The 23,825-nt window shown below is 42.0% G+C and overlaps 3 protein-coding genes and 1 non-coding gene across 15 annotated transcripts in view; 1 reads left to right on the top strand and 3 right to left on the bottom strand.

Moving 5' to 3' along the window:
• Positions 1–4,170: 4,170 nt before the first annotated feature.
• LOC113148142 (bromodomain-containing protein 3-like) lies at positions 4,171–9,428 on the bottom strand. Of its 6 annotated transcripts, XM_026339665.1 has the most exons (12): positions 8,992–9,068; positions 8,721–8,893; positions 7,715–8,054; positions 7,023–7,160; positions 6,802–6,937; positions 6,443–6,495; positions 6,012–6,353; positions 5,804–5,932; positions 5,516–5,701; positions 4,848–4,990; positions 4,481–4,755; positions 4,171–4,392 (listed from the first exon to the last, which is right to left on the bottom strand). In XM_026339665.1, the coding sequence occupies exons 3-12, from the start codon at positions 7,901–7,903 to the stop codon at positions 4,289–4,291; spliced, it is 1,695 nt and encodes a 564-aa protein (XP_026195450.1). In that variant the 5' UTR covers positions 7,904–8,054; positions 8,721–8,893; positions 8,992–9,068; the 3' UTR covers positions 4,171–4,288. The 6 variants fall into 6 exon arrangements, with proteins under 6 accessions (XP_026195450.1, XP_026195449.1, XP_026195452.1 ...); XM_026339664.1 differs by lacking the exons at positions 8,721–8,893; positions 8,992–9,068 and adding an exon at positions 9,341–9,428; XM_026339667.1 differs by lacking the exons at positions 8,721–8,893; positions 8,992–9,068 and adding an exon at positions 9,341–9,428 and having other exon boundaries at positions 6,012–6,350.
• On the bottom strand, positions 8,218–8,289 carry trnaw-cca. The gene has a single exon. It is a non-coding gene; the product is annotated as a tRNA-Trp (tRNA).
• LOC113148145 (WD repeat-containing protein 5) lies at positions 9,368–15,474 on the top strand. 2 transcript variants are annotated; one of them, XM_026339671.1, is made up of 14 exons: positions 9,368–9,545; positions 10,864–10,976; positions 11,172–11,280; positions 11,428–11,501; positions 12,983–13,072; positions 13,394–13,483; positions 13,627–13,710; positions 13,804–13,859; positions 14,205–14,251; positions 14,417–14,492; positions 14,664–14,697; positions 14,819–14,893; positions 15,068–15,155; positions 15,292–15,474. In XM_026339671.1, the coding sequence occupies exons 1-14, from the start codon at positions 9,404–9,406 to the stop codon at positions 15,390–15,392; spliced, it is 1,179 nt and encodes a 392-aa protein (XP_026195456.1). In that variant the 5' UTR covers positions 9,368–9,403; the 3' UTR covers positions 15,393–15,474. The 2 variants fall into 2 exon arrangements, with proteins under 2 accessions (XP_026195456.1, XP_026195457.1); XM_026339672.1 differs by lacking the exon at positions 9,368–9,545 and adding an exon at positions 9,728–10,118.
• A 4,241-nt stretch (positions 15,475–19,715) lies between these two features.
• The window catches only part of rxraa (retinoid X receptor, alpha a), an 88,141-nt gene continuing 84,031 nt past the window's right edge, over positions 19,716–23,825 (bottom strand). For all 6 annotated transcript variants that reach the window (XM_026340354.1, XM_026340356.1, XM_026340355.1 and 3 more), the window contains 3 exons: positions 23,732–23,823; positions 21,922–22,027; positions 19,716–20,680 (listed from right to left, as the gene is read on the bottom strand). In XM_026340354.1, coding sequence (XP_026196139.1) covers positions 20,533–20,680; positions 21,922–22,027; positions 23,732–23,823 — 346 coding nt within the window. In that variant the 3' untranslated portion in view covers positions 19,716–20,532. The remainder of the gene's footprint in view (positions 20,681–21,921; positions 22,028–23,731; positions 23,824–23,825) is intronic.

Genomic DNA, 23,825 nt, shown 5'->3' with positions numbered 1-23,825 from the left:
TGTTTTTGACTTATTTGCTGGAGTAGCTCTCTGCTAAGAAGCTAAAAGTGAAGAAGTGTTTCTCCCTGCTGCTTCAGTTTTGACCGTTCCTTCTTTATGCTGCAGTTTCTCACAGGACACAGAATTGAGGATGACTTTGCTGATTCCCCAATGTGAAATTGCCACTACACCTGTCGTGCAATAAACCCACCATAAGCTTAGATTCTCTCTACTAATCTGTGTGCCCGTGTTAAATACATTATTAACCACTCCACATGTTCTCCAATGTGTACTTTTGAAAAATGGGACTGGCACGACCACAGCCTGTGCCGCGTGTTTCCACTTTGGTACAGAGACGTGAGCCACAGAATGAACCTTTTCCCTCAGAGGACTTTTATCACAGTAGGAAAAGCGCGGGTGTAAATACTAAAATTAATGATGGTTAAATTCCATTTTCCATCCCATTTAGCTGTTTCCCTAATGTGCACGCCGGCTCGTCGTCGCACTGTCAGGGCTTGCTGTGTCACTTTGGTAATGTCTAGAGTAGCACCTGTGCTTCTCCTACTATGACAAATTAAAATGTCTGCTGCGGACAAAAGACACATCACACAAAGATAAGAGATATTTTCCAAGTTTTCAGAAGGCTGTAAAATCAGCTACTGGCCTTCACACAACTTTCTACAATAATAACATCTGTGTCAAATGGGATAGCACGTTTTAAAGCTGCTGTAGTCAGTGTTATCATAAAGCATACACAACGGTTAAAATGACTGAGTGTAATGTGAAATAAGTCACGTCTACAGAGGAATCCACTGAAAACGTTCAGCCAGCCGAAACAAGACAAGAAAAACAGGAAGTGCAGGTGTGATCACTGACCACGATGGGGCCAAAACAGTCATCTACTACAACAATAGCATATATCGAATGTTTCTTTATCAGAGAGATCAAATCTGTAAAGTATTTAGACTCATCAACCAGCCAGAAACCCCAACTCCAAAGAAACGACAGTGCTGCTCCATATCTGCTGCATGAGTGCATGTGACATATCAGCAAATCCAGTATTAGTACTGCTGCACATCGCTGTTGTTCAGACATAGTTTTCACATTTCTTTCATTTGACACTCTCTTTCCCATTCTCTCTCATCTCTCCCTCACATTTCCCAACGTCAGCTCTTGTTAATAAAATAATCTCATTTGGCCAATGAATCATTTAATTCACCACTAACAACCAATATGCCACCTGTTCCTTGTTAAACCTTCTTTGTCACGTCTCATTACCTTCTCTACTCAGCCGTCATTGTCCTTTTCCCGCCTCCGCGTATCCACGGGGATGTAATACATTTGGCGACATCATATCCAGACATGAAACAGGACTGCGTGGCGAAGGCTGATGTTCATTTTATTTATTTATTATACGCATGTAAAAGATAATGTTTTTAAATCTGGATGTTTACGTGCAGATCATGCAAAGGGATGTCTTAAAATCACCAGTGTGCATGGAGGAAGGATTCATACCCTGAGGGATTAACTGCCCTTTGCTGCAATCGACTAGATTTTTAGTGACACTTTGCACCTTTGCACTCACCTGCTCTCTGATGCACCTGTTTGGAGATTTCACCTCCTTGGATTCTTGTTTTGAAACCAGTTGAGTGAAGCTCCTAGACTTTGATTGTGAGTCAAAGCGATGTTTTAATGCACCACTTAATTAATATTATGCCAGATCTGGAGTCTGGTTACTGCTTTACCCAAATCTTCCCTAACTCTCCCAACCCTCTGGGCTGGGTGAACGGCTGTTGATAATGTCCTTTTGCACAAGGCATTCTTTCATGGTTAAATGGTTTTTGAATTTGGCCGATGGAGCCATGAGATCACTTAACCTTTAAAGACCTTTTGAGCAGCTTCATCCGCCCAAAATATGGCTTATAAATCTTTAAGCAGGCTTTTTTTTTTCCCCCCACAGGAAACTACATTGCCATGCTCACACCAGTTCCAGAGCAAGCTGGAAAAAAATGCAACCAAGGAAGGTGAAAAATATATTGAGAGCTTTCATCAGCTTGGTCTCAACACCAGATTACATCATTAACTAATAACATCGAATAACTAATGACATTACGCTACACAAAGCTGAGTATGATTGGAAAAACTGCTGTTGAAAGAGTTTGTGAACTCTTTAAATCCTGTCTAGACAGATACGTGAAGGTCAAAACGTTGTATCTACACGCTTCTGGAACATCCTGTAATTCCTCCATGCACGCACGCACTGAAAACCAACAGATATCAGTACAGGGACATCTGACGGATCTGTGGCCTGAAGGTTAGAAAAGAGGCAGAAGATACAGAATAAACATACAGCATCATGCCTTTCTGCAAGGCATGATACTGCTGAGTGTTCAGCTTATGGTCCCGGGCAAGTTCCTACAAGTGAACATATATATACAGTATATGGTATGTGGATGTGATGCAGTGCAGTGCTGCGAAATGGCACGCTCAGCAATTTTTAAAATACATTAATAGGCGCCATACATTCTCTTACAAATTGTCCCCATTAAAAAAGTGGCTCTACGTTTATTGATAAGTGTTTTATTATGAGCCAATTTGCAATTCTTGATACAGCATATGTCACATTAGCATAAATGATTTACTGAACAGAGGTGCATGCATGTGCAGTTCACTCCATACACCTTGATCCAAAGTAACACAGTGAAGCCACAGTCATTGAGTTAATGTTCGTTCCCCAGCGTTTTCCTACGAGGGGGGTGAAAAGAAAATGAAAACCTCAGATCCATTAATCAAAGCAAACACGGTTCTCTGTATGCGAAGGAACTGGAGAACTGCGAGTGTGTGGTCTCAGCATTGGACTCGTGTGACGTGAGTGATGGCCAGAAGTGGCAGATATGACTCGTTGTCACTGGAGTTGTGGCACTGATCAGTCATGCCCCAAGGTTGTTCGAGGAGCCAGTGGGTGGCGTGATCCATGTACTGGTGGTGGGAACGCTCATCACAAACACTGTGTCTCCCTGCAACAGGCACAGTGCAAGGACAGCACAACCTGGGCTGGGGAGAAAGAAAGTGTAAATGATGAATGAGCCCCACACTGCGCATGCAGCTGGGGCTTCCTCGCTCCTCCATACGCCTATGTAAGCCACACCAAAGAATTTCCTTGAATACAAGAGTAGAGCTAGGCTTTAAAAAGATGAAGATGGTGCATGATGGCCACCTCCTGGTCGACGACTGCACTGCAGGCGCAGCTGAGCCACAGACATCCAGCTGGGGTACTTGCTTGATTCTCTTATCTTCCCTTTGCCAATATGAGGCAGGGCCTCACCGCCGCAGGCTTCTCATAAAAACCTCCCTGACCACACATTTCCAGTGTTTGCAGCCCATGTTGAAAGAAGTTAAGCACCGAGAGCCGATGGAGCGTAAGCCGGTGGAGGCACCAGCTGTTAGGACTGGGCAGCTTTGGGCGTGTGCCAGTTTGTGCAGATCACTTGGCAGGCCTCCTGAAAGTGGAGAAAATGTTTGAAGCAAGGGGATTTACTTTCTCTGCGGTGCTGGTTTGCTAAAGAGCTCTTTGTTAAGGACATATTATACCCGTTCCATCAGGGAACTTTAATTAAAAATTCTGTAGAAACAAAGACGTTTCGCATACGTTTCTCTGATAAATATGTCCAAAAGTTAAAACTACCATGTCTGTTGAGGAATGGATAAACCTCTTCTTAAAAGAAACGAATTCTTAGAAATAAAACCACAACAAGAAAACTTATACTCTATATAAACACATCACATTAAAAAAAACCTACATAGATACTCCACATATTTATCTCAAGGTTCTGCAGGTTGATTTTCATACCACAACCTCAGAGGCAAAGAGAGGAAATCTAAATTAAATAACACATTAATCATACTGAAAATTATTGAATTTATCCATAATGTAATTGACACAGTGGAGTTTTTAACTGTCTGGAACTAATAGATAGATACATATAGTATCTATGATGTTAGTGAAGAGAACCTACAGTGTAATTAAACTGTATGGACAACATGATAGAAACAGGATATTGGTTGAAGCTCAGCTCCAGCGGTACGGCCTCCGGCTAAGTTGTGGATTTATAGCGCGATAAGAAACTGCAGCGACGGATATTGCGATTTGTAAAGAGACAGTGTCAGGAAAAACCACACTGAATACAAAAATCAGTCTGTGGGAAGTTTAATTTATCAAATGTGAAACACAGAACAAATAGAAAATAAAACACATACATTTTTCAAAAACAGTTTTGGTCACAATAGAAATAAATAAAATGAGTGTTTGTCACAAGTCACTGGTTTCAGAGCTGGAGTCAGCGAAGCTGCTCGTGGCAGAATCTGAGGAGCTGTTGTTGCTGACGTGATGAGACGCAGCTTGACTGCTTTTCTCTGAAGAAGTAAAGGAGGTACCATCACACATTAGATGCTAAAGACTCTGACACCTCAGCATGAATTGATTCAAAGGCTCCATACTTACTTTGAAACTTCTTATACTTCTTATGCAGACACAACTTCACGTATTGCTCCAGCTCACGCAGCGTGGACGGCTTCAGCGTCTCAAAGTCAATCTCGATCTCATCTGGGTTGGAGTCACGGGTTGAGGGCTCCCGTGTCTGAATGATCTGGACCACGCGACCCAGCTTCACGCCAGGTAACCGGTTAATGTCCAGGCTCAGCTGGTGCTTCTCATCAAACGTCATCGGCAGAGATTCGTCATCAGATTCCCACTCTTTGTTTCCCTTCCACGGCTGCCTGGAATCCAAAACAGCAGTTATATGTCTCTACGGAGATGATATGTTTTCATATAACTGTAGATTTCATCCATTACTGTATGTATAACGTGCCTGGAGTTGGAATTTGAAGCACATTTGGAAGTCGCACTTGCTTTACTTTGTCTGACGTCCTCTTTCTTGTACTCTATTTTCTTCTTTGGTGTAATAACGGGTGCTTCAGAGAGTGCAGTCAGCTGTTCATGAACAGATTTAAGCTGGGGAAGGGTGTCAAGAGAAAGGGTGAGAGTGGTGCCACATAGCAGGGAAAGTCGATTCTTACAAACACGACGATGATAAAGAAACTGTTTTTATGCACAATAGAAATACACCACATTACAAATACCTATATAAATACCACAAATATTAAACTCAAGGCTCTGCAAGTTGGCGTTCATACCAGTCTTAAGATTAAAAGAAGAAACTAGGAGCAACAGGAAATAAAAGAAGATGCCCAATGCCAGCAGAGAAGAGGAGGAAGTCTCACTGAATGCTTATAGGAATTCTAGGTCAGGACCAGTTCAGCATATGATTTGATCAGTCAACAACACGGTCTCCACGCAACCGAGTCAGAAAAAACATCACATTGACTTCTTTCTGTTTCTCCCTGCTGTGCATTTGTGAGCCAGAAAATCAGGTGACAAACACTTGTGAAAAGGTCATCTTAGTTGTTCTTCATGTATTTAGTAAAGAGTGACTCAAGTGATCGTAGAGTAGAACACGAGGCCTGTGCAGGAACCCACCTGTTCTTGCAACTCAGCGAATCGGGTGGCACGCTCCTCTGCTGAGTCGGATTTCTCCAAACAGAACGAGCCGCCGTTAGTTATGCCGCCACTGAAACATGTGCTCTTAGAAGACACAGAGCTTGTTGGGGGATTCAACTCCAAGGGCTCTTCGTGCATCTTTGCAAACTTTTTCTCAAACACTCCCTGAAGCAAACACAACAACACGAGGAAGAAGGACCGGGTGAAATGGAGAGCTGAGCCTAGAAAACCAGTGCATGCATTTTCCAACTTTTTTTAAATACGCACCTGAAGTTTCTTGGCCTTGGCGACAACATCATAGTGTGGAGGGTTGTATTTGTAGCAGTTGGAAAAAATTAACCGAATATCTGCAGCAAAACCTGCTGCACCTTGGTACTCTCCTCCATCCAGCTTTTTCTGAAAATTCAAACGCAAGCTCAGCAAAGACATCAGAACATGTTCCCATGTGTACATATAACACACACACTCTACATACTTTAACAGTGCTGAGGTCCATGGAGTGTTTGATGATGTCGTGGTAGTCGTGCAGCTGCAGCTTTACAGCGTCGACAGGCTCGTAGAAAGGCCAGGCGTAGGCTGAATGCTTCTTAGACAGCAACTCCTTCAGGATGTCCTCGCAGTACTTGAGCTGCTCGCTGAGCCGTCTCCGTTCGGGTTCTTGTCGCGGCGCCTCCTGTTTGTCACAGTCGCTCTTGGAAGGACTGATGGCTGGACTTTTACATCTCCTCTTGCTTTCCGATAAATCACTCACGCTGGTTATGACTGCTGAGGACAAATCGATGTTTGTGTCTTTCTTCCTTTTCCGCCCTTTCTTCTTCTTTGGCACAAAAAGACACCACAGTATGGTCAGGTTCTCTAAGCTGCTCTCAGATGTTTTAACATGACTGAGTCACTGCAGTGACTCACCTTTGTAGGTGTCACAGATGAAGACTGTGTGGTCACACTTCCATCCTCTCCACCTGTACAGCAGACATGTATCAACACAAATTAAATAAAAAGGGACAACTGTATGTAATTTTATTTTTTTCTTGCACGAGTCTTTTTATGCAAACAAGAGAAACCAACCCTCTCGCTCTCTAGAAGGTTGCATCTAATTACCAATGACGCAACCTTCCTACATGTGCACCAGGCTGCTGCACATTATACAATGTGCACTGAATTTGTGAACAGATTTCTGAATTTCCTTGGTTATCTCTCCTAACTAGTTGGTGCAGACGTCATGTGAAAAAGTCTAGCACTGCTTTCGTAAAGTAACAGTTCATTACCTGGCGTGCTACCTTTCTTGCCCTTTCCTTTAGCTGCATGAGGCAAAAGCTCCACTTCCCTCTGAGGCATCTGTGCAACTTTTTGCAAGAAAATCTTTTCTAAGGCGAGGGCCATCAGCACTATGTCATCCGTAGGCTAGAAGACAGACGACAACCTGTGAGGATTTAGTTGTGTGTGATGCTAACCAGCAGCACATATTTCCATTCATGAAGCTCCTCACTTTGTTATATATGTAGCAGTTGGTGAACATAGTGTTGAAGTCTTGCATACATTCTGTTGCACTCCAGTAGTAGTTGTTCTCTAGTCGTTTCTTGATGGTTCCCAAATCCATTGGAGATGTGATTATCGTATGATAATCCTGATTAGGAAAAAGAGTCAGCGTGTCAGATTAATGTTGTCTTGTCAAGAGTTCTGAGATTTCAGCCTCTACTCAAACTGAATGGATGTGACGAACAAATATCTACTTTTTAAGTAGTAATAGTAATAGTAATTAAATAAATAGTAGTAATTATTAAATAATTAGGAACCACAGCAAAAACATTTAACAAATATATAAATAATGTTAATCAATATAAAACTATATACTTTAAATTAATAATCATTATTCAAGTAGTGACTAGCCTGTCAAGACAATTAAAGTTGATTTCAGCAACGACAGCTGTGCACAGTAAGTTTTGTGTAATGATCTAGTGATGAAGTAATGATCTAGTTTCAGGAGCCTGTATAGCACTTTAATTTGTTTGTAAATGTACTTAACTGTAACCAGATTTAAGCTGATTTCAAACAGCAGGTTTACAGCTCAGTTATGCATCTCCAGATTCAGCGGAAGAATTAAATAGCTAACTAATAAATAAGAATTAAACACAAAATACAAAACAAAACAAATAACAAACAAGCAACACGCATACTCACTGGTAGCTCAAGAGTGACCGCGTCAACAGGCTGGTGAAAAGGCCAAGCGAAGTGGTGGCGCCACATGGATTTGATCACTACATTCTGCATGAACTGCAGCTGGTTGGTCCTCCGACCCGGTTTGCTGGGATTGCTCACCTCAGGAGGCGGTGGATTCACAAACTGAGGAGGGGCCGTGTCTGCTGACATGATGAGGACACCAGAAGACAAATACACACAGCTCCTCGCTGTTTTCAGTTATCTTGTGTGAATTTTGTCGTTCTTGTCTCTCGGGTCATCAAAGGTTCTGAGGCAACTCCGGCCCACTCCACACATAGTTTTCATTCCACACACCTGTGACCTGTTGACATAAACACCAATCTACACTCAATAATCAGTAAGTGACAGCATATTATAGAAATGTTTGTAAATGTATTCAAAATCTAAAAGTTAAACTTTGTATTTGCTTTCTAAAGTGTTGTTTAAAAACTGTTATTAAAGACAGTGTTGTCATAAAGAGACACTGACCCTGACGTGATTTGAACACGCAACCTTCTGATCTGGAGTCAGACGCGCTACCGTTGCGCCACAGAGTCGCCTGGTGGCTGCTGGAAACTAGTGGGACTAGTCGGTCGGTAGGAGTATGATCCGCTAATTCAATGTGTGGTAGAGCAGTATTTAATGTGTCTTTTCATTTAGAAGACTTTTTCTACTCCATGATAGAGGATAGAATTCACTGTACGCTCAAATGGTGCCATTATCATCATTATCATTTGTATCGTATCTTCAATGGCATTAGTGGCTTTTGCTCTGAAGCTGCAGAATATAAGATCTGCATCAAACTAGTGAATATTTACGCTGTCTCCGTTTTTAAATGGTGGCTCTATTGTTTATCTCTCCTCTGTAAAGATCAAGCATGGTTGTTAGCTGCATCTGGCCAACTTTTCGAGTTGCCAAGGAGCAAATAAGATAAATTATACGCAACAGTAGAAAAAGCAACATAGAAAAAGATCATTTATACGATTACCCATAATAACTCTATCAGCAAACATCAACTTCAGCATGACATGTTGAAGTCAGAAGTCAGAAACATACGGATCCATGTGGGATCCGGACTCAGACGCGCTCCCGTTGCGCAACAGAGTTCAGATCCAGCAGAGGCGCGATAGAGGAGGGAGCCTCCTACCGCAAGGATGGCTGCTAAAAAAAAAAAAAAACTAAAGACATGTCTCCTAGTTTAACTTCGACAACGTTTGAGTAAAAGTTAAATTAAAGCTGGACAGGAAGCAAAGACTCACCGAGGCTTGTACATGTAGCCAGCAACACTTGAGAGGACACCACTTCCGCTAACTTCTAGGGAAAACTTTTAGGCTAAGTCCACAGGAGCGGAAAGCTAGAGGGGGCGTGTGGGGTGATAAGTTTACGCTAACAGAAAGTTAAAAGTGCACTCTGCCACCAAAGCAAACATTAATTTATCCCCTCACAACCCACGCTCCGTATTAGTGATCGTTCGTGTTTCAGCTCGATTACAGCTACAGTACTTTTCACTCATCTGGTGTTTCTTTCAAATGTCGTGTCCCATGTTTGCCTCCTGCCGCACAGGACAGGAGGCAAACCAACAAAGCCCAGTTAGCTCTACAGGTTTACCTTCACACCGACTCGCAAACTGCGAGAGCTCCCGGTGAAACCAGCCCGCTGCTGGGTCGGAACATGTCGTCCGTCTTCCTCCGTGTCACCGGGGGCCCGGTGCAAACTATTAAACATGGCTGCCGCCATCTAATGCGCTGGAGAGGAATAACTATGAGCTGTGACCAAAAGGGGCATTTCTCCTTCACTCCTTCTATTCTACACAGTAGGATATTTGTTTTTTTTACTGTTTGCTGCGTATGTTTGTTTTCTGGCTTTTATCTCACGAAAGCCAGATGTTAAAAGTGTTCTCCTGTTTGTTGTTGTTATTAGTAGCTGTATATTCACCTGCAATGCAACAGGTCACATTACACCTAAGTAATAAACATCACTGGGCTTATGGAAGATGTGTCTCAGTTTAGCAAAATGCATCGATGTACATAAACAGCCTCTTGATAGGCGTCTTCTTAATAGAAAGCATTTAACAGAACAAGCATTAAAACGCACACTGAAGCATTTCTTTTGTAAATAAAGCTAAACCGCGTTATTGTTGTTCTGACCCTTATTGTCCCTCAGTAGCTTCCGTAGCTTCAAGATAATCACACACATGCGCAGTGAGGCCCGTCCGCACCACATTCCCCGCTTCTCCTCCTCGCAGCTTCACTCTCGCATATGCAAACATCCTAGAGCAAGTGAATTTGTGCGTCTTTCATGATTGTCTGATTAAATAGACGCACATTCCCCTCACTAATCTTGACGGGGGACTAACAGTCGGACCGTGAAGCTGCGTTAAACACCCGTGAGTATCTGCTTGTGACTGAGTCCTCATTGTTTGAATGGAGGGCCCCTCCGTGGCAGCTCCGCCGATTTGTCAACAGCACCAGTTAGTTACTTCAAAGCAGACGGTTTCACGAAGAGGCCGCTTCAAACGTCAGCTCCTGTATACAGCTGCTTAGTTTGAGATTTAGTTCGTGTCGTTTTCTGCCAAATCGTGACAAATGTTGGATCTTGAAACACATATTGCATCTAACGTTGCAGTGGGATGCTAGGCTCAGTTTGGAGTCCAACTTGTCAACGAAGGGACTCAATTTCTCTCTTTGTTTGATTTCTCTGCTGATTTATGACATTTAAACACCGACTACTATGACCAGCATTTGTCGAATATATCAACTCTTTACGTTCAGCACCTTTAACTAACCTAAATGAGACAAGTTAACGTTTGCTAGCTCAAGCTAGCTGGGATAGCTAACGTAAAACCGTAGCCCAGTCTGTCAGAGTGGCCTGGCTAGCAAATGCAAATGTTGGGAATTTATGTTTAATCATTTCGTGATGAATATCTCGTAGAGACCATTGCTATACCATTAAATATAACGAAGACTATAACAACTGAATAGTCAGTGTAATCACATTACATATATTTTATGCAATGCTATGACTATTGGTGTGGTCTTGTGCATGTTTGTTGCATGTTGTTCCACGTTGGTTGGCTGAATGTGGCAGTGTGCACTTAACTTAAATCAATACCTGTTACTTCTGTCTTCCAGGATTGTGCACAGTAGATGCTAGTTTCTTCTTCACCATGGCAACAGAAGATAAGAAACCAGAAACGGATACAAAACCCCCGGTTGTACCATCGGCATCAGCCAGTCAAAGCAAGGTTTGGATTTCTTTAAGAATTTCAGGCCATGCAGGCTCCTTCTTCTTCATTGCAGCTGCAGCACCGTGCTGTTGGTTTAAGTATGGTCATTACAGTTTGGATCAGGAAATATCCAGGGATGGAATTTGGGGAAATTACTGGTTCTGTTTTTTTTCTTAAAAGTCAGGTTTTAAATGTGTTTGTTTTCGTTTACAGTCTGCACCTGCCAAGCCAAACTACAGCCTGAAGTTCACATTAGCTGGCCACACTAAAGCTGTCTCCTCAGTCAAATTCAGCCCCAGTGGAGAATGGCTCGCCAGTTCATGCAAGTTCTCTGTCACGCAACTGTAAACACTAGGCCACTGCAGTCATTCATTTGTTAAATGTTCACTATTACGCCATAATGAACGGTAGGCAACCCAGATTTATGTTGCTTGTAGCATCACTGACTGTGTCTATTCTCTCTTTATAGCTGCTGATAAACTCATCAAAATCTGGGGAGCATATGATGGCAAGTTTGAAAAAACCATATCAGGACATAAACTTGTGAGTTCATCTGATTGTTATCTTTACTACTGAAATGTCTGTTTTTGTTTTTGTCCTTTTGATGGGATTGTACAAGCCACAGTTTCATTATTTACATTTTTACACTGAACAAGTTTGCATGCACTTAATAACCAGTTTACTGTTGATCTGTGTATACATGCAGCAGATCATTAGTCTGATTTCTCATCTAATTCAGTTTACTTTAGAAGTGATTCACAGATTTTAACTTTAGCATCAGAAGATGCTTCTTCTCGCCTTTTTTGTTGCTGTTTTTGCTCTGACTCAATTATATCAGGGTTGGCATTGCTTTGAGAGAAGGAATGACACAAAAACACTCTTTTTCACATCACTGACTGTAAAAAAATATATGGTAGAAAGCAACTTTTTTTTTTTTTTTTTTTACTTCTGCAGGGCATGTTGTCTTTGTTTCAGTTTTAGTTGGACTGGTTTAAATATTCAGAGGCATCACTGTGTGTAGTAATTAACCGGCTCTTCACTCCACTGTGGTTCTTTGCCTGAAAACACAATTTAGAAAACCCATATATGCTTTTACATGTCAGAGAAATCAGCATTCTCCAGGAGAAATCTACCATTGATTTCTAAGCCAGAGATCAGCAGCTGTATTCACAGAGCTTCTTTTAACAGTTTTTTATTTGGCTAATTATTATATGTTTAATAGAGATATTCATTATATAAAGCAGGATTCATTTATACACAATTTCTTAGTATGTGATTAAGTCGCTTTAATTGTCTACCTATTCTACTTGGTTGGCAGTTATCTCACTTGGTAGAGCAGTTGTCTATAAACCAGGTTTATAGGAACCACTGGTTCGATTCCTGGTTACACCTGGCTATATGTTGAGGTGACATAACTCCTAAAACGCCACAGTAGCAAAGTCATCTACTGCACCTGTCCAAACAATCATTTCCCCAAAGGGATCAGTATAGTAATAGTAATAATTTTCTTTCTTCTTATTTCTATATTGTGAAACACTTGCACAGAGATTGAGAGTTTTGTGGCAATCCACATATATACAATACATCATCAGCCACAAAAAGGCTTTTATATTTAAAAAGGAATGGTATTAAACATAATAAGATGTCCGTAAACAGCAAGTATTTGCACTCAAAGTGACCTGCAAAGTCCGAGCAACTCTTGTTTCAGAACAAAACATTTTTTCCTCAACTAGTCACAGGTTAAAACAGTGTGTCATCCCTAGTAACAGAGTCAACCACACCTCCTCACTGAGATGAACGCTTTTGTCCCTTTAACTGCAGAAACTAGTTCTTCTGAGAAACTTCCTAAATCACTCCTTTCTAGAACTTTTTAGAATTTCAAGAATGTTTGGAAATATGGCTCCAGGTTTCCCTGAACTCTGTAACTGGACTTTATAGTTTCATGAAAAACGCTCAGATAGTTCTCGCAGATGTTGTTTTAATCAGCCCTTTACTCTGTTGCTAATAATTTATTGGATCTGCAGGGCATATCTGACGTTGCCTGGTCATCTGACTCCAACCTCCTGGTGTCGGCATCCGATGACAAAACGCTGAAGATCTGGGATGTCAGCTCTGTAAGAGAAAATGTGTTCTGAGAGAATTGTGTGTGACTGTTGAACTAAACATGCTGTAGCACAGATGAAGGGCTAGAGTGTGATTGGTGAGGCTCTGTCTACACTGCAGCACTGGCTGCCACAGTGTCTTGTTGCATTATACATTTATGAAGTATGAAAATGAAATTGGTTCACTCTTTAGATTCATGTCTGCACTTCCTATTAAAAATGTTATCATGATTACGCAGCAGTTGCTTCCCCTGAGAACTAGCTGGTGAAAAAGGTCTGATACTGGTTGTGCTGTTGATTATTTGACATTTTATACGTTTTTCTCTTATTCAGGGAAAATGCCTAAAAACTCTGAAAGGTCACAGCAACTACGTCTTCTGTTGCAACTTCAACCCCCAGTCCAACCTTATCGTGTCAGGATCGGTGAGTGCGAAGCCTTTGGCGCAAAATGGCAAATAGAAACCAGATGTTACACTATCACCTAAACAATGACACAATTCTCTTTGTGGTTTTGGAAAAATTCAAGTGAACTCTGACGACTGTTTGTGTGTTTTTTTTGCTTCAAGTTTGACGAGAGCGTGAGGATATGGGACGTGAAGACCGGGAAATGTTTGAAAACCTTGCCAGCTCATTCTGACCCCGTGTCTGCTGTAAGTTTGTTGTTTCACTTTAATTCTTTATATTAGACAAATCATCTCCTTTACCATGACAACAGAAATGTGATGATCTGTGTCGACTTGCAGGTGCACTTCAACCGGGACGGCTCCCTGATCGTGTCCAGTAGCTATGATGGCCTTTGGTGAGAACACACCCTCTCAGTATCGTTATTATTGCCATTACCATTAGTATTTACTGTAATTTACCCCCCACCCCGGCTACACAAGTTCAGCTCTATGTAAGAAGGAACTGTGCTAGAGCCAATACTCTACCTTCCAAGAAAGAAAACATGTTTGACACTTTTTTCTTTTACTGCCGCCTCATGTTTGCAAACACTTTGTAAATGTACTGGGAAAGACATGGTGCGACTGATAGTGTGTGAGCTGATGTGGCTCACTTGTATCTCTACTGGTGCATTCTGAGGCCAGCTGCATGTTCCCAAACAATGAAATATCTTAATAACAATCCTTTTTTAAAACGTTTACAGCCGAATCTGGGACACGGCATCAGGGCAGTGTTTAAAGACACTCATAGGTAAGATTAACCAGTATACAGAGCGTTTCCAGTCCGATCTTCAACCTTCCTGACATTCTTATTCGTATATTTTACTTGTTGCAGAACATAATTGTGTGCTGCAGTTTGTGTTTAAAAAAGCCTTTACCACTGTTTGTGTGCTGACTGTTCTCTTGTTAATGTTAGACGATGACAACCCGCCTGTGTCATTTGTGAAGTTTTCCCCAAACGGGAAGTACATCTTGGCTGCCACATTGGATAAGTGAGTATAAAGTGCAGGAAGACATTGCTCAGTCTGCTGAGCATGTGCTATGTTTTCATATATTATCACCAGCAGAGGGCGGTAGCACACTAAGTTTTCCTCCTCTTTAGTCGTTGTAGTATTTAAATGTTCATGAATAAGTTCACAATATCAAATATGGTTATTTTTCAGCACGTTGAAGCTGTGGGACTACAGCAAAGGAAAGGTAATTTCATTTGACCATTTCTAACTAGTTTACCTTTGGGTCCGTGTCCTAGTGAAGCTCTGCTGATTTTTGACAGTGTAATTCAAATATGTGACGTTCCTTTGTTCTTTCTGCGTTTCAGTGCTTGAAAACGTACACTGGTCACAAAAATGAGAAGTACTGCATATTTGCAAATTTCTCTGTCACCGGTGGAAAGGTGAGAGCTCCTGTTGCTGAGCATAACTGTTGACAGCTGAATTTTAATATAACGCACAGGATTTTTATTCTTTTGGGTTTGTTTTAATAACGTCTAATAAATAAAGATCAAACTCGCACGTGAAGTTAAGCGGCTGCTCTTGCTGCTTTTTATTTATTTATTTATTTTTTGCAGTGGATCGTGTCGGGCTCAGAGGACAACATGGTTTACATCTGGAACCTGCAGACGAAGGAGATCGTGCAGAAACTCCAGGGCCACACAGGTAACAGGAAACACACCATCTATTACTTCTACTGAGTTGAAGATCCAGCACTGGACAGAGGAGTAACATGTTTATAAAATCATCACCTGCTGTTTTTAGCACCGTTTCAATTTCCCTCCTGGTCTCTTCTTTTCAGATGTCGTCATTTCCACCGCCTGCCACCCAACAGAGAACATCATCGCATCTGCGGCTTTAGAAAATGACAAAACCATCAAGCTATGGAAAAGCGACTGCTAAGCCCTTGTGGATCTTTTGAACCATTCTTATTTCTTCTTTTTACCATTATCCTCCCTCGCCCATTTTTTTTTTTTTTTTTGTTACAAGAAAAGAGAACTTCTTTGTTTTTTTCCCCCTAAGAGCTCCTGCTGGATGCAGAGGGCTTTGAGGTAATGAAATACAGCAAGGACAACCAAATGAGACATCAGCCACAAACAGTATCAGCAGCATCAGTTCTGCAGCGGATGCGTTTGCCGTTGTCACGTCCGAGATTTCCCATCTTGTCTGTTAACGTGCCGGATTTGGTGACTTCTGTTATTCGACGTTCTGGTGCTTCAGTATTCTTCAACACTGGTTCCCACCAGCTCCCACACGCACACTTCTGGTCTCGTACGATAAATGTAATGGTTATTTGGCTTTTTGTACGCCGCCGTTTGTCATTTAATTTGCCTCTGTGATTGTGTAGTACCGTCAGAAATGCATCAAGTCTTAGGATTAAGGGAAAAAAACTAACTCTGTTGTTGTTCATGTGGTACCACTGTTACTATAAAAAAAAAAAAAAAAAAACATTCTCTCCAATGTCACATCTCAAGGAAGCGCTGTGTGCCATAACAAGATATTTTTCCAATTTTGTAAGTTCTGTGCTGATCACTAGGGCAAGAAGATGTGACGCAACAAGTTTAGAACGAGACCCTGCTTTTAAACTAATCCATTTTAACATTTTACAACACTGACCAAATGCAGTTCTTAGGATTTGTACATATTACATTGCCACGCACTGTGATTTGATTATTAACGCTCTTTGTTTTGTTTTTTTTTAAGTTGACTTTTGCTTGATTAGCTCATAGTTGTGCGCACAAAGCCGTCAGCACCTGTCCTCTGTAGTTAACCTGGATTTTTGTGAAGTACATGTTTGCGTTCGACAGCTACAACCTGCAAATTATTAATAAAAGCAGTTTTTTGTATGTTTCACGTTGTTTCACAAGTCTTGAAAAAATCAAAAAGCGGGAAAAAAAAAAAACTTCAACATTACCCAGAATCAGCCGGAGTCGGTCAAGCTCACGTTATGTTTTTAATAACCTTTTTTTTTTTTTCTGTCCATGAAAGAACATCAGAGAACAACCCACAAAGAACAGATGACAAAAAAATTCCATCTCCTTAAAACAGACACAAAAAAATATATAATGTAAGAAGACATTGCCCATCTTGCATCGACGGGGTTGAAAATGGCAAAGTAAAGGCGACACGGTTACCAAAAGTGCCAAAGCCGGCTATTCCTCTCATTTCCAATCTGAAAATTGAAAAATGTTCCACAATGTATACAACAGCCCACAGAAGAAAAGGGAAAGAACAGAGTACATAAGCAGGGGATAAAATGACCTTTGTACAAAAATAGATCTTTTTCCAAGTGTTTTTTTTTTCTTCAAACTTGAACATTTTACCGTCTATGCAACAAAGAAAAGCAGTGATTGTGTCACAAGCTCAGTTTTTCCTGATTACACTTTTTGAACATACAATTGCCAAGCAACACATACATTTTGTAGGGTTTAAAGTCTTAACCTTTTTTCTTTTTATGCTTTTTTTTTTTTTTGCTCTTTCATTTTAGTTTCATTTTTGAGGTCCCATCAACTGCTGTGAAGCTGGTTTTTGTTGAGTTTAGAGCTGCTGCGATTCTGCTGGTTGATCATTTTTTTTTATAAAGGCTGAATTGCAAAAACCATTCACATAGTTGCAGATTTAAAAAAAAAAAAAACAGGAACAGTTTGGTCTGAAAGACTTGTCTCCCTCTTTCAATGTCGGAAATACTCAAGGAACAGATCTGCCGTTATATATTTATAAATATATACACACATATACATATTAACAAAATATAGCTTTATGTTATAAAGCATTCATGTTCTGGGTGGGTGATCGTTTCTTTACGTAGTCAAGAAGATCTATGTCCATTTTCCTGCGGGGGGGGAGTGAGCTCGTACGTCATCCGCGTTATGGCTTTACGTCGCTGTGTAAACCAAACTAAGAGGAGGACACATCATCAGACGAAGGAGAAGGGGATGATGCTCGTTTTTAAATTTAGGAGACATTGAATTGCTAGATATTTGCTTTAAATCCGCACTCTATTAAAAAAAAAAAAAAAAAAGATATAATATCTAGCCTGGTCTTACAGAAAAGTTTAACAAGGGTAGAGTTTGTCTTTGCCTCTTTTGTTTTTTCAGTATTTTCCTAACACACCTACTGTAAACTGAGCCGGAGCTGGCAGTCCATACTGCCACCTGGATAGTCTGGAATAAATCAGGCCACCTCACTGAAACTGGTGATTCACAAGAAAAACAACAAGCCAACAGGTCGCACTGAACAAGTTATTGCTTCCTTTTCTCATTTTCCCCAAACACGGACACCGAGGTTTGGTCTGAACCAAAGCAACGCTGGCGATAACGACAGCGCTGTGACAAAGTCTGTCCATTTAAATAGCTGTAGAAAAGTTCAAGTAACATTGCAGTGCTGCTTCTCTTCCACCAGAGAGAGCTCAAAGTTGTTACATTGCCATCGCACCCGCACCCCCCACCCTCACTCACTGTCTACAAAGTAAATGTCCTGCTTGATGAGTACAGAAGCCTGCGTCTGAACCAGCTCTTTGCTTTTTCTTCATATGGATAGAGGTCACAAGGTGTCTGGGGAGCAGCTCATGACACATGCTCTGTGTATCATGGCGTCCTGATGGTGCCTCCACAACCAGAGACCATCTCAGTTTTATTATTATCAATCCATAGCTTCAAGTCAAAGCGATCCCACAATGGAAACAGTAAAGCAGGAGGCAAATTAACTGAGACATGACAAACTAAAACTTAACTTAAATTTATGTCAAATTTCTGACAGAATTGAAATCTTTAATTGGCAAATTGATCAATGTTTTTCAGTGCAGTGTTTGAGATTATAACTAAACCCTGACTGATGATTTCTGATGTGTCACACTTAACACTTCACTCGGAGGAAAACACAGTGCTCAGGTTTTTGTCATATTTCTAGGTTCAGATAGTGTCAAGGTGCTTACGAGCGGTGAGTATGGTGATCTTTGAATTTACCTCTGTTGTACTCACATCATACACTCTGCGATTACCTGACGTGTCCTTGGCTCCTGCCACACTCCACTGTTCCATCAAACACTTGCAAACGAGCGGTTTTCTAATCTGTCACGGCGAAATGAACCAGTACAGAATAACAATCACACATTTGAATAGTGCACGAATCGCCAGTCAACAATTCCAGTGGACTCACGCCTCCCAAAACTTGTTTTTTAAAGGACTCAGACCTTGTTAAGCCGTATTAATTTGCACCCGCTCTATCTGCCATCTTTGGAAATGCATAGTTTTTTCAGCAGCTACAGCATTTAGAGGGAAAAGAAGAAGAAGAGGAGAGAAATCAAAACAAGCAGAGTATGGGCATAAAGCATATTCATACATAAAACAGAGATATTTAACATTTCAGTTTGACTTGAATGACACTTGGTTGTCCAGAGAAGTGCAGAGAGAGCGAGTGCGCGTGTCCCTCTGAGGGGGAAAACAACGGGGGCCCCAATTCCACCTCAGAGGTCGGTCACGTCCTCGTCAGCTCTCCGTCTACGAACCCGCCTCCACTGTCATGAGGTTAAGTGCCAAGTCACAAACAAACAATGGCTCCGCTGCAACGACACACACTCCTCCCGTATACTGGAAATGGTTAAATGAGTGTCAACAACTGTGGGTCTGAGAGATGGAAACAGAGGTAACTGTGCTGTTGTTAAAATGAAAACAGGAAATCAATACTGTGTATGGCTGTAACTTTCTATACAGGTAGATATGAGGTGTTCTGAAAAGCTAACACCCCCCCCTCGCCCCGCCTCCCTCCAGCAGAGGGATTTCTGAGTGTGGAGGTGTAAATGGTTTGTGCTGAAATCACAGCGGGGATGAAAAATGAAAAAGCCGGGCGTGATGACGTCATCGCTTCTCCACAGACGAGGCGGCGCGCTCACTTCTCAGCGATCCCCCTTTGTTCTGGTCACGCGTGTGAGGTTTTCCACGAAGGCCAAACGTTTAAAAACTGGTTGATAAAAGGTTGTCCCCGTTGCCTGCTGGTTGTCTCTCAGAGCCCCCAAACCCAACACCACCCCCCCCCCCCCCCCCCCAGCGGTGCTCGTGCAGCACAAAGCTGACTGAGCACATTGTACATGAGCTCTGACATCTCTTTATCACGGCTACATGAGCCGAAGGGCTGATTCGTTGGAACGCGTCGTCCTCCCCGATGTCGCACAGTGCTAGTAAAAGTAAGACATGGCTGGATTTGTTGGAATTGGGCAGAGACCTGAGGTTTTTTTTTTTTTTTTTGAGCACTTGCAGTCTTGTCAACCCGCCTCTTCAGTTCAACTCCAGAAAGCTCACACTTCGAGAAAAAACAAAAAAAAAACAAGTGCAAGACCTGACGTGTTCAGTCAAGTCAGGCGGGAACGGGCGAGTTCCTTTAAGAAGAACCCCCCTGCCCTCACACACACACACGCACGCACACATACGCACACACACACACACACACACATACGCACGCCCCAACCCCGCCACTGTCTCTCCCTGAAGTAAGTTCAGTCCTGAAAGACAGAGAGGGCTCAAGTCCAAGTCTAGATCGCCAGAGGCCCTCTGAGTCCACGATTGTCCCGATCACAACGCTGAGTATCCAAATATGACATCATCACTGTTTCTTCATATATATACATATATGTATATGTATATATATCTATACCTGCGAGCATAACTGCCGGTGTTGACACCTGATCATCTCTGCTTTTGCTTGTCAAGACGTAGGAACGGCAAAGATGAAAGTGATGGCTCAGTATGATGTGTCCTCGTTTCTGTCCACTGTTGTCGCTCGTGTTGTCCTGTGATTCACATATATATATTTATATATTTCTTATTTATATATATTTTTTTACAAGGTATAAAACACGCCAACAGACATGATGTTCACTGTTCGGGGAACGCATCAAAGGGAGCTGAGGAGAGGACGCGGGGGAGAAAGGGAGACGCTCTTCATCCAAAAGTCGAGGATCTCATAAAGAAACTCCTGCTCCTGATCCAGGCTTGGTGGGAGAGGGGGGAGGAGAGGGCGGCGGGGGGTTGCTCAGCCCTCTTTGCCATTATGTCATTTGATGCGGGGCTTCAAGCATCTCCATGAGAAAGGTGTCGATGGGCGTGTCGCCGATGAGCTTGAAGAAAAACAAGTGCTCCAGACATTTGAGGCCGATGGAGCGCAGTGCTGGTAACCGCAGCAACAGCTTAGCAAACCTGTCACAACACAAGAGCAAAATTAGACATGAGATCCAAATAAAACATCACAGCACTGTACATCTAACAGGAAGACAGGAGGCCTTAGTTCAAACGACACAAGTACCACCACACGTGCTGTACGTCCACTCTGCAGTGACGACGCTTCAGTTTAAAATCAAGAGGTGAGAGTGTGCTTCTGACCTCAGCTGGTGTCGTTTTCCCCGGTTGACCCCGTCTGCGTTTGTTGCTTAGTATACCAGTGGGTTTTTTTTTTTATATCCCAACTTCTTTTATTGGCTGTGCTCAGTGTTTGTCTTAATGCCTCTGATGGATTTTTCCCCTCTTTTCTCACTTTCACAGTGACTTGCTTCTCTCCTGCAGACAGCCCTCTGGTCTTCATGTTGACTCATCCTTTTCAACATCAAATGCAGTTTTCTCAGGCTAAACCCACTAAAACCACCATTTAGAGCTGATCAGTTATTGTTTGAACAACTGTCCTCAGGGGAGTTAAAATTTCCAGTGCTATGTTCTATGTTGTTGACCATATCTACTCAATACTAAATCCCCTTCGCCTCATTCTCACCTTTTGGTCTTAAACCACAATGATCTGTCAGTGTGCAGCGAATCCAAATCAACTGGCCTTGTTGCTTGACGCGCTTTTGGAGGGGACTATACATGCAGTTTTCAGTGTTGGTTCAAGTACAACCATTTGAAAGAGATTATTGAATCCAATTTGGAGGACAAGCTAACTTTTTGGAAGAATAAGAATATTCTTCCAAAAAGCCCTTTCTAAAACTTATTTCTCATACTTTTTGAAATAATTGGCCATTTGACCCACTGCTGAGATGACAGTATGTTGCAGACAGATGGAAAACAAATGAAAATATACAGAAAATGACAGCTGGAAATCAATGCTCTGCTTTGTTTTTTGTTTTTGTTTCCTGATCTTTAAACTTTTCTTTTCGGATTAATTCAACATGCAGGCGATTGAACCGAAACACCTGGCAGAGAGGAAACTGTAAAGCAGGAGAAGTGAAGAGCAAACCGAGTTTAGGAGTTCAATCAGTTCGTATGAAATAAATTCATCTTAGTTCAAATTAAGCAATCAAATCTATGTGATAACGGGGTGCTCTCAAAGCTTCTTTACTGCTGAGAAGGAATGGATGCTTTATGCAGTTCACTGTTGGAAACGCAGGAAAGTAAAATCAGATTCAGAACCAGGGGATGTTGCACCGTTCCGTCTGGGTTTGTGTTCATACCTGCCAGGCTGCTCGGGGTACTTCTGTTTGCAGTAGGCCTCTAAAGACGCGTAGACTTTCTCTCTCAGAGCTTCTACTTCACCTGGGTTGGACAGACCCTTCGAGTCTGTGGAGACACACGCAGAGTGAAACATAAGCAAACACCCTGAACTCTTCTACTGCTATGCTGATATACAATGAGATGGGGAAGCTGTGTCGTGATGGCTGCTCTTACGTTCCTTTTTTGTTCTTTCTTTTTTTTCTTACACATGCCGGGGAAAAGCTAAACCAGAGGAAATTACAGCTGAATGTCTCGCTCATGGCCCCTTACAAGTTGAGTTTTAACCCCGCAGCCTCATTATGGACGTGTGTCACCACATTCTGGGTTAGTCCAATTAGGACTGTTATTTCAAAGCCGCGCTAATTTAAGCTCCCGACAACACAAACGAGTCATTGATTAACATTTCTGATGGACAAAGCTTTGCGCAATTGATCAACAATGAATGAACATTTGTTGCTAATGGCGGGACTACACACAGTGTGGGAAAGGAAGGACTGAGGGCCTTTTTAGTCTCAGCGTCCCCTCCCCTCCCCGACTGCCCACAAGCCCCTTTGCTTTCTCACTGAGACCAGTCTAGTGAACCCCTAATTAACAAGGAATCAGGCTGAGAAGTGAACCGGAGGCCAGTCGGCCTGGATATGGCTTGTGGAACACAGAGGATCAGTGTATTTGGGGTGAACAGATCCACAGCGGCCCCCGAGGGGCCGAGGGAGGCTCCCGCACGGAGCCATTAAAAACACAATCTGACGATTTCCTTTTGAATACGTCGGTGCAGCGTGGGTGACGTTTACATACAGAACAACACACCGACAGCAGGAGTATGGCAGGAGGAATATGTATCAGCTTTTACGGTGTAATTGTACGATTTGAGGTTTAAAACCATTAAGTTTGAGTTTGGTATCATTTGCAGATGACTTCTCAATTGTGTCGTCCTCTTCTCTATCCATATGCTCACTACATACCAAACATATGGTTGACTGCACTGCTTCTGCTCCTGGTTATTGTCCTTTTCAAAGCTATAAAACTCCACTTGAAGTTGTGTTTGCCAAGTATGTGGAATACTGATGTGCAGCAAAGACGTAGATTAAGCTGCGGCAGTGTTTATTTTTTTGTGGATTCTTTTTTCTTTCTTTTTGTTTTAACCCCCACTGTGAAAAGCCGTTAACACTGGAATTGATTGTAACCGAGTTAAAGCTGCTTGAGTAAGAAAACAACAAACATTTTACAGCTTTAACCCCGGCTGCAGGAGACAGTTTGAAACTACAAATCAAAACTGAATGTACCATATTTAGGTAGAGGATCGCTAATGAATCAATCTCCGTTTTAGTATCTTTGGCTCTGTTGAATTTTGTTTTACAATTACAGCTAGAAAAAAGAGTTCCAGCTCACAAAGATCTTTAAACTTGAGTCAAATCTCCACTACACTGCTGCACAAAGTGGTTCAACAACACAGTACTGCTGTGAGAGGAGAATCACATATTGGAAATATGCCAACAGCGTTTCAATCTGTTTCTGAGTGTAGCTTGGTTATCTTTTTTTAATAGCTGTGCTAGGATAAAACAGCCTCAGAAATATGAAACCTATATGTAAATCATTGCCAATCAAGTTACTTTTGACTTTTATCGACTGCCTTCTACCAGTGAGATCATGCACTGAGTTCAAGTCAGTTGTTTTGTTTGAAGGTGAAATTGAAACGCAAATAAAAAGACGTTATTCTACAGCAATTTACAGCAAACAGCAAATCAAAGCACAAACATAGTGATACGTTACCTGGGTTGAAAAGGACTATAGCTCGAAGGCACCCCAGTTCTGTCTTATCCATCTGCATGTCCCTCATCTTGGACACCAGTTCTGTGAGCACCCT

This window comes from Anabas testudineus, chromosome 22, assembly GCF_900324465.2.
Source record: "Anabas testudineus chromosome 22, fAnaTes1.2, whole genome shotgun sequence".
NCBI classification, from domain to species: Eukaryota; Metazoa; Chordata; class Actinopteri; order Anabantiformes; family Anabantidae; genus Anabas; species Anabas testudineus.
The sequence above is the reverse complement of the archived record's forward strand: the minus strand, read 5'-3'. Positions and strand labels throughout refer to the sequence as shown.

Bases quoted from the DNA above. Each gene is read 5' to 3' on its own strand.
- LOC113148142 (XM_026339664.1), bottom strand. From the start codon at position 7,903: ATGTCAGCAGACACGGCCCCTCCTCAGTTTGTGAATCCACCGCCTCCT. The intron at 7,161-7,714 runs GTGAGTATGCGT...TTTCCTAATCAG, and splicing joins CGGTCACTCTTGAGCTACCA to GATTATCATACGATAATCAC. The intron at 6,496-6,801 runs GTAATGAACTGT...TCTGCTGTACAG, and splicing joins CAAGAAAGGTAGCACGCCAG to GTGGAGAGGATGGAAGTGTG.
- LOC113148145 (XM_026339671.1), top strand. From the start codon at position 9,404: ATGTCGTCCGTCTTCCTCCGTGTCACCGGGGGCCCGGTGCAAACTATT. The intron at 13,711-13,803 runs GTAAGTTTGTTG...GTCGACTTGCAG, and splicing joins ATTCTGACCCCGTGTCTGCT to GTGCACTTCAACCGGGACGG. The intron at 14,894-15,067 runs GTGAGAGCTCCT...TATTTTTTGCAG, and splicing joins TCTCTGTCACCGGTGGAAAG to TGGATCGTGTCGGGCTCAGA.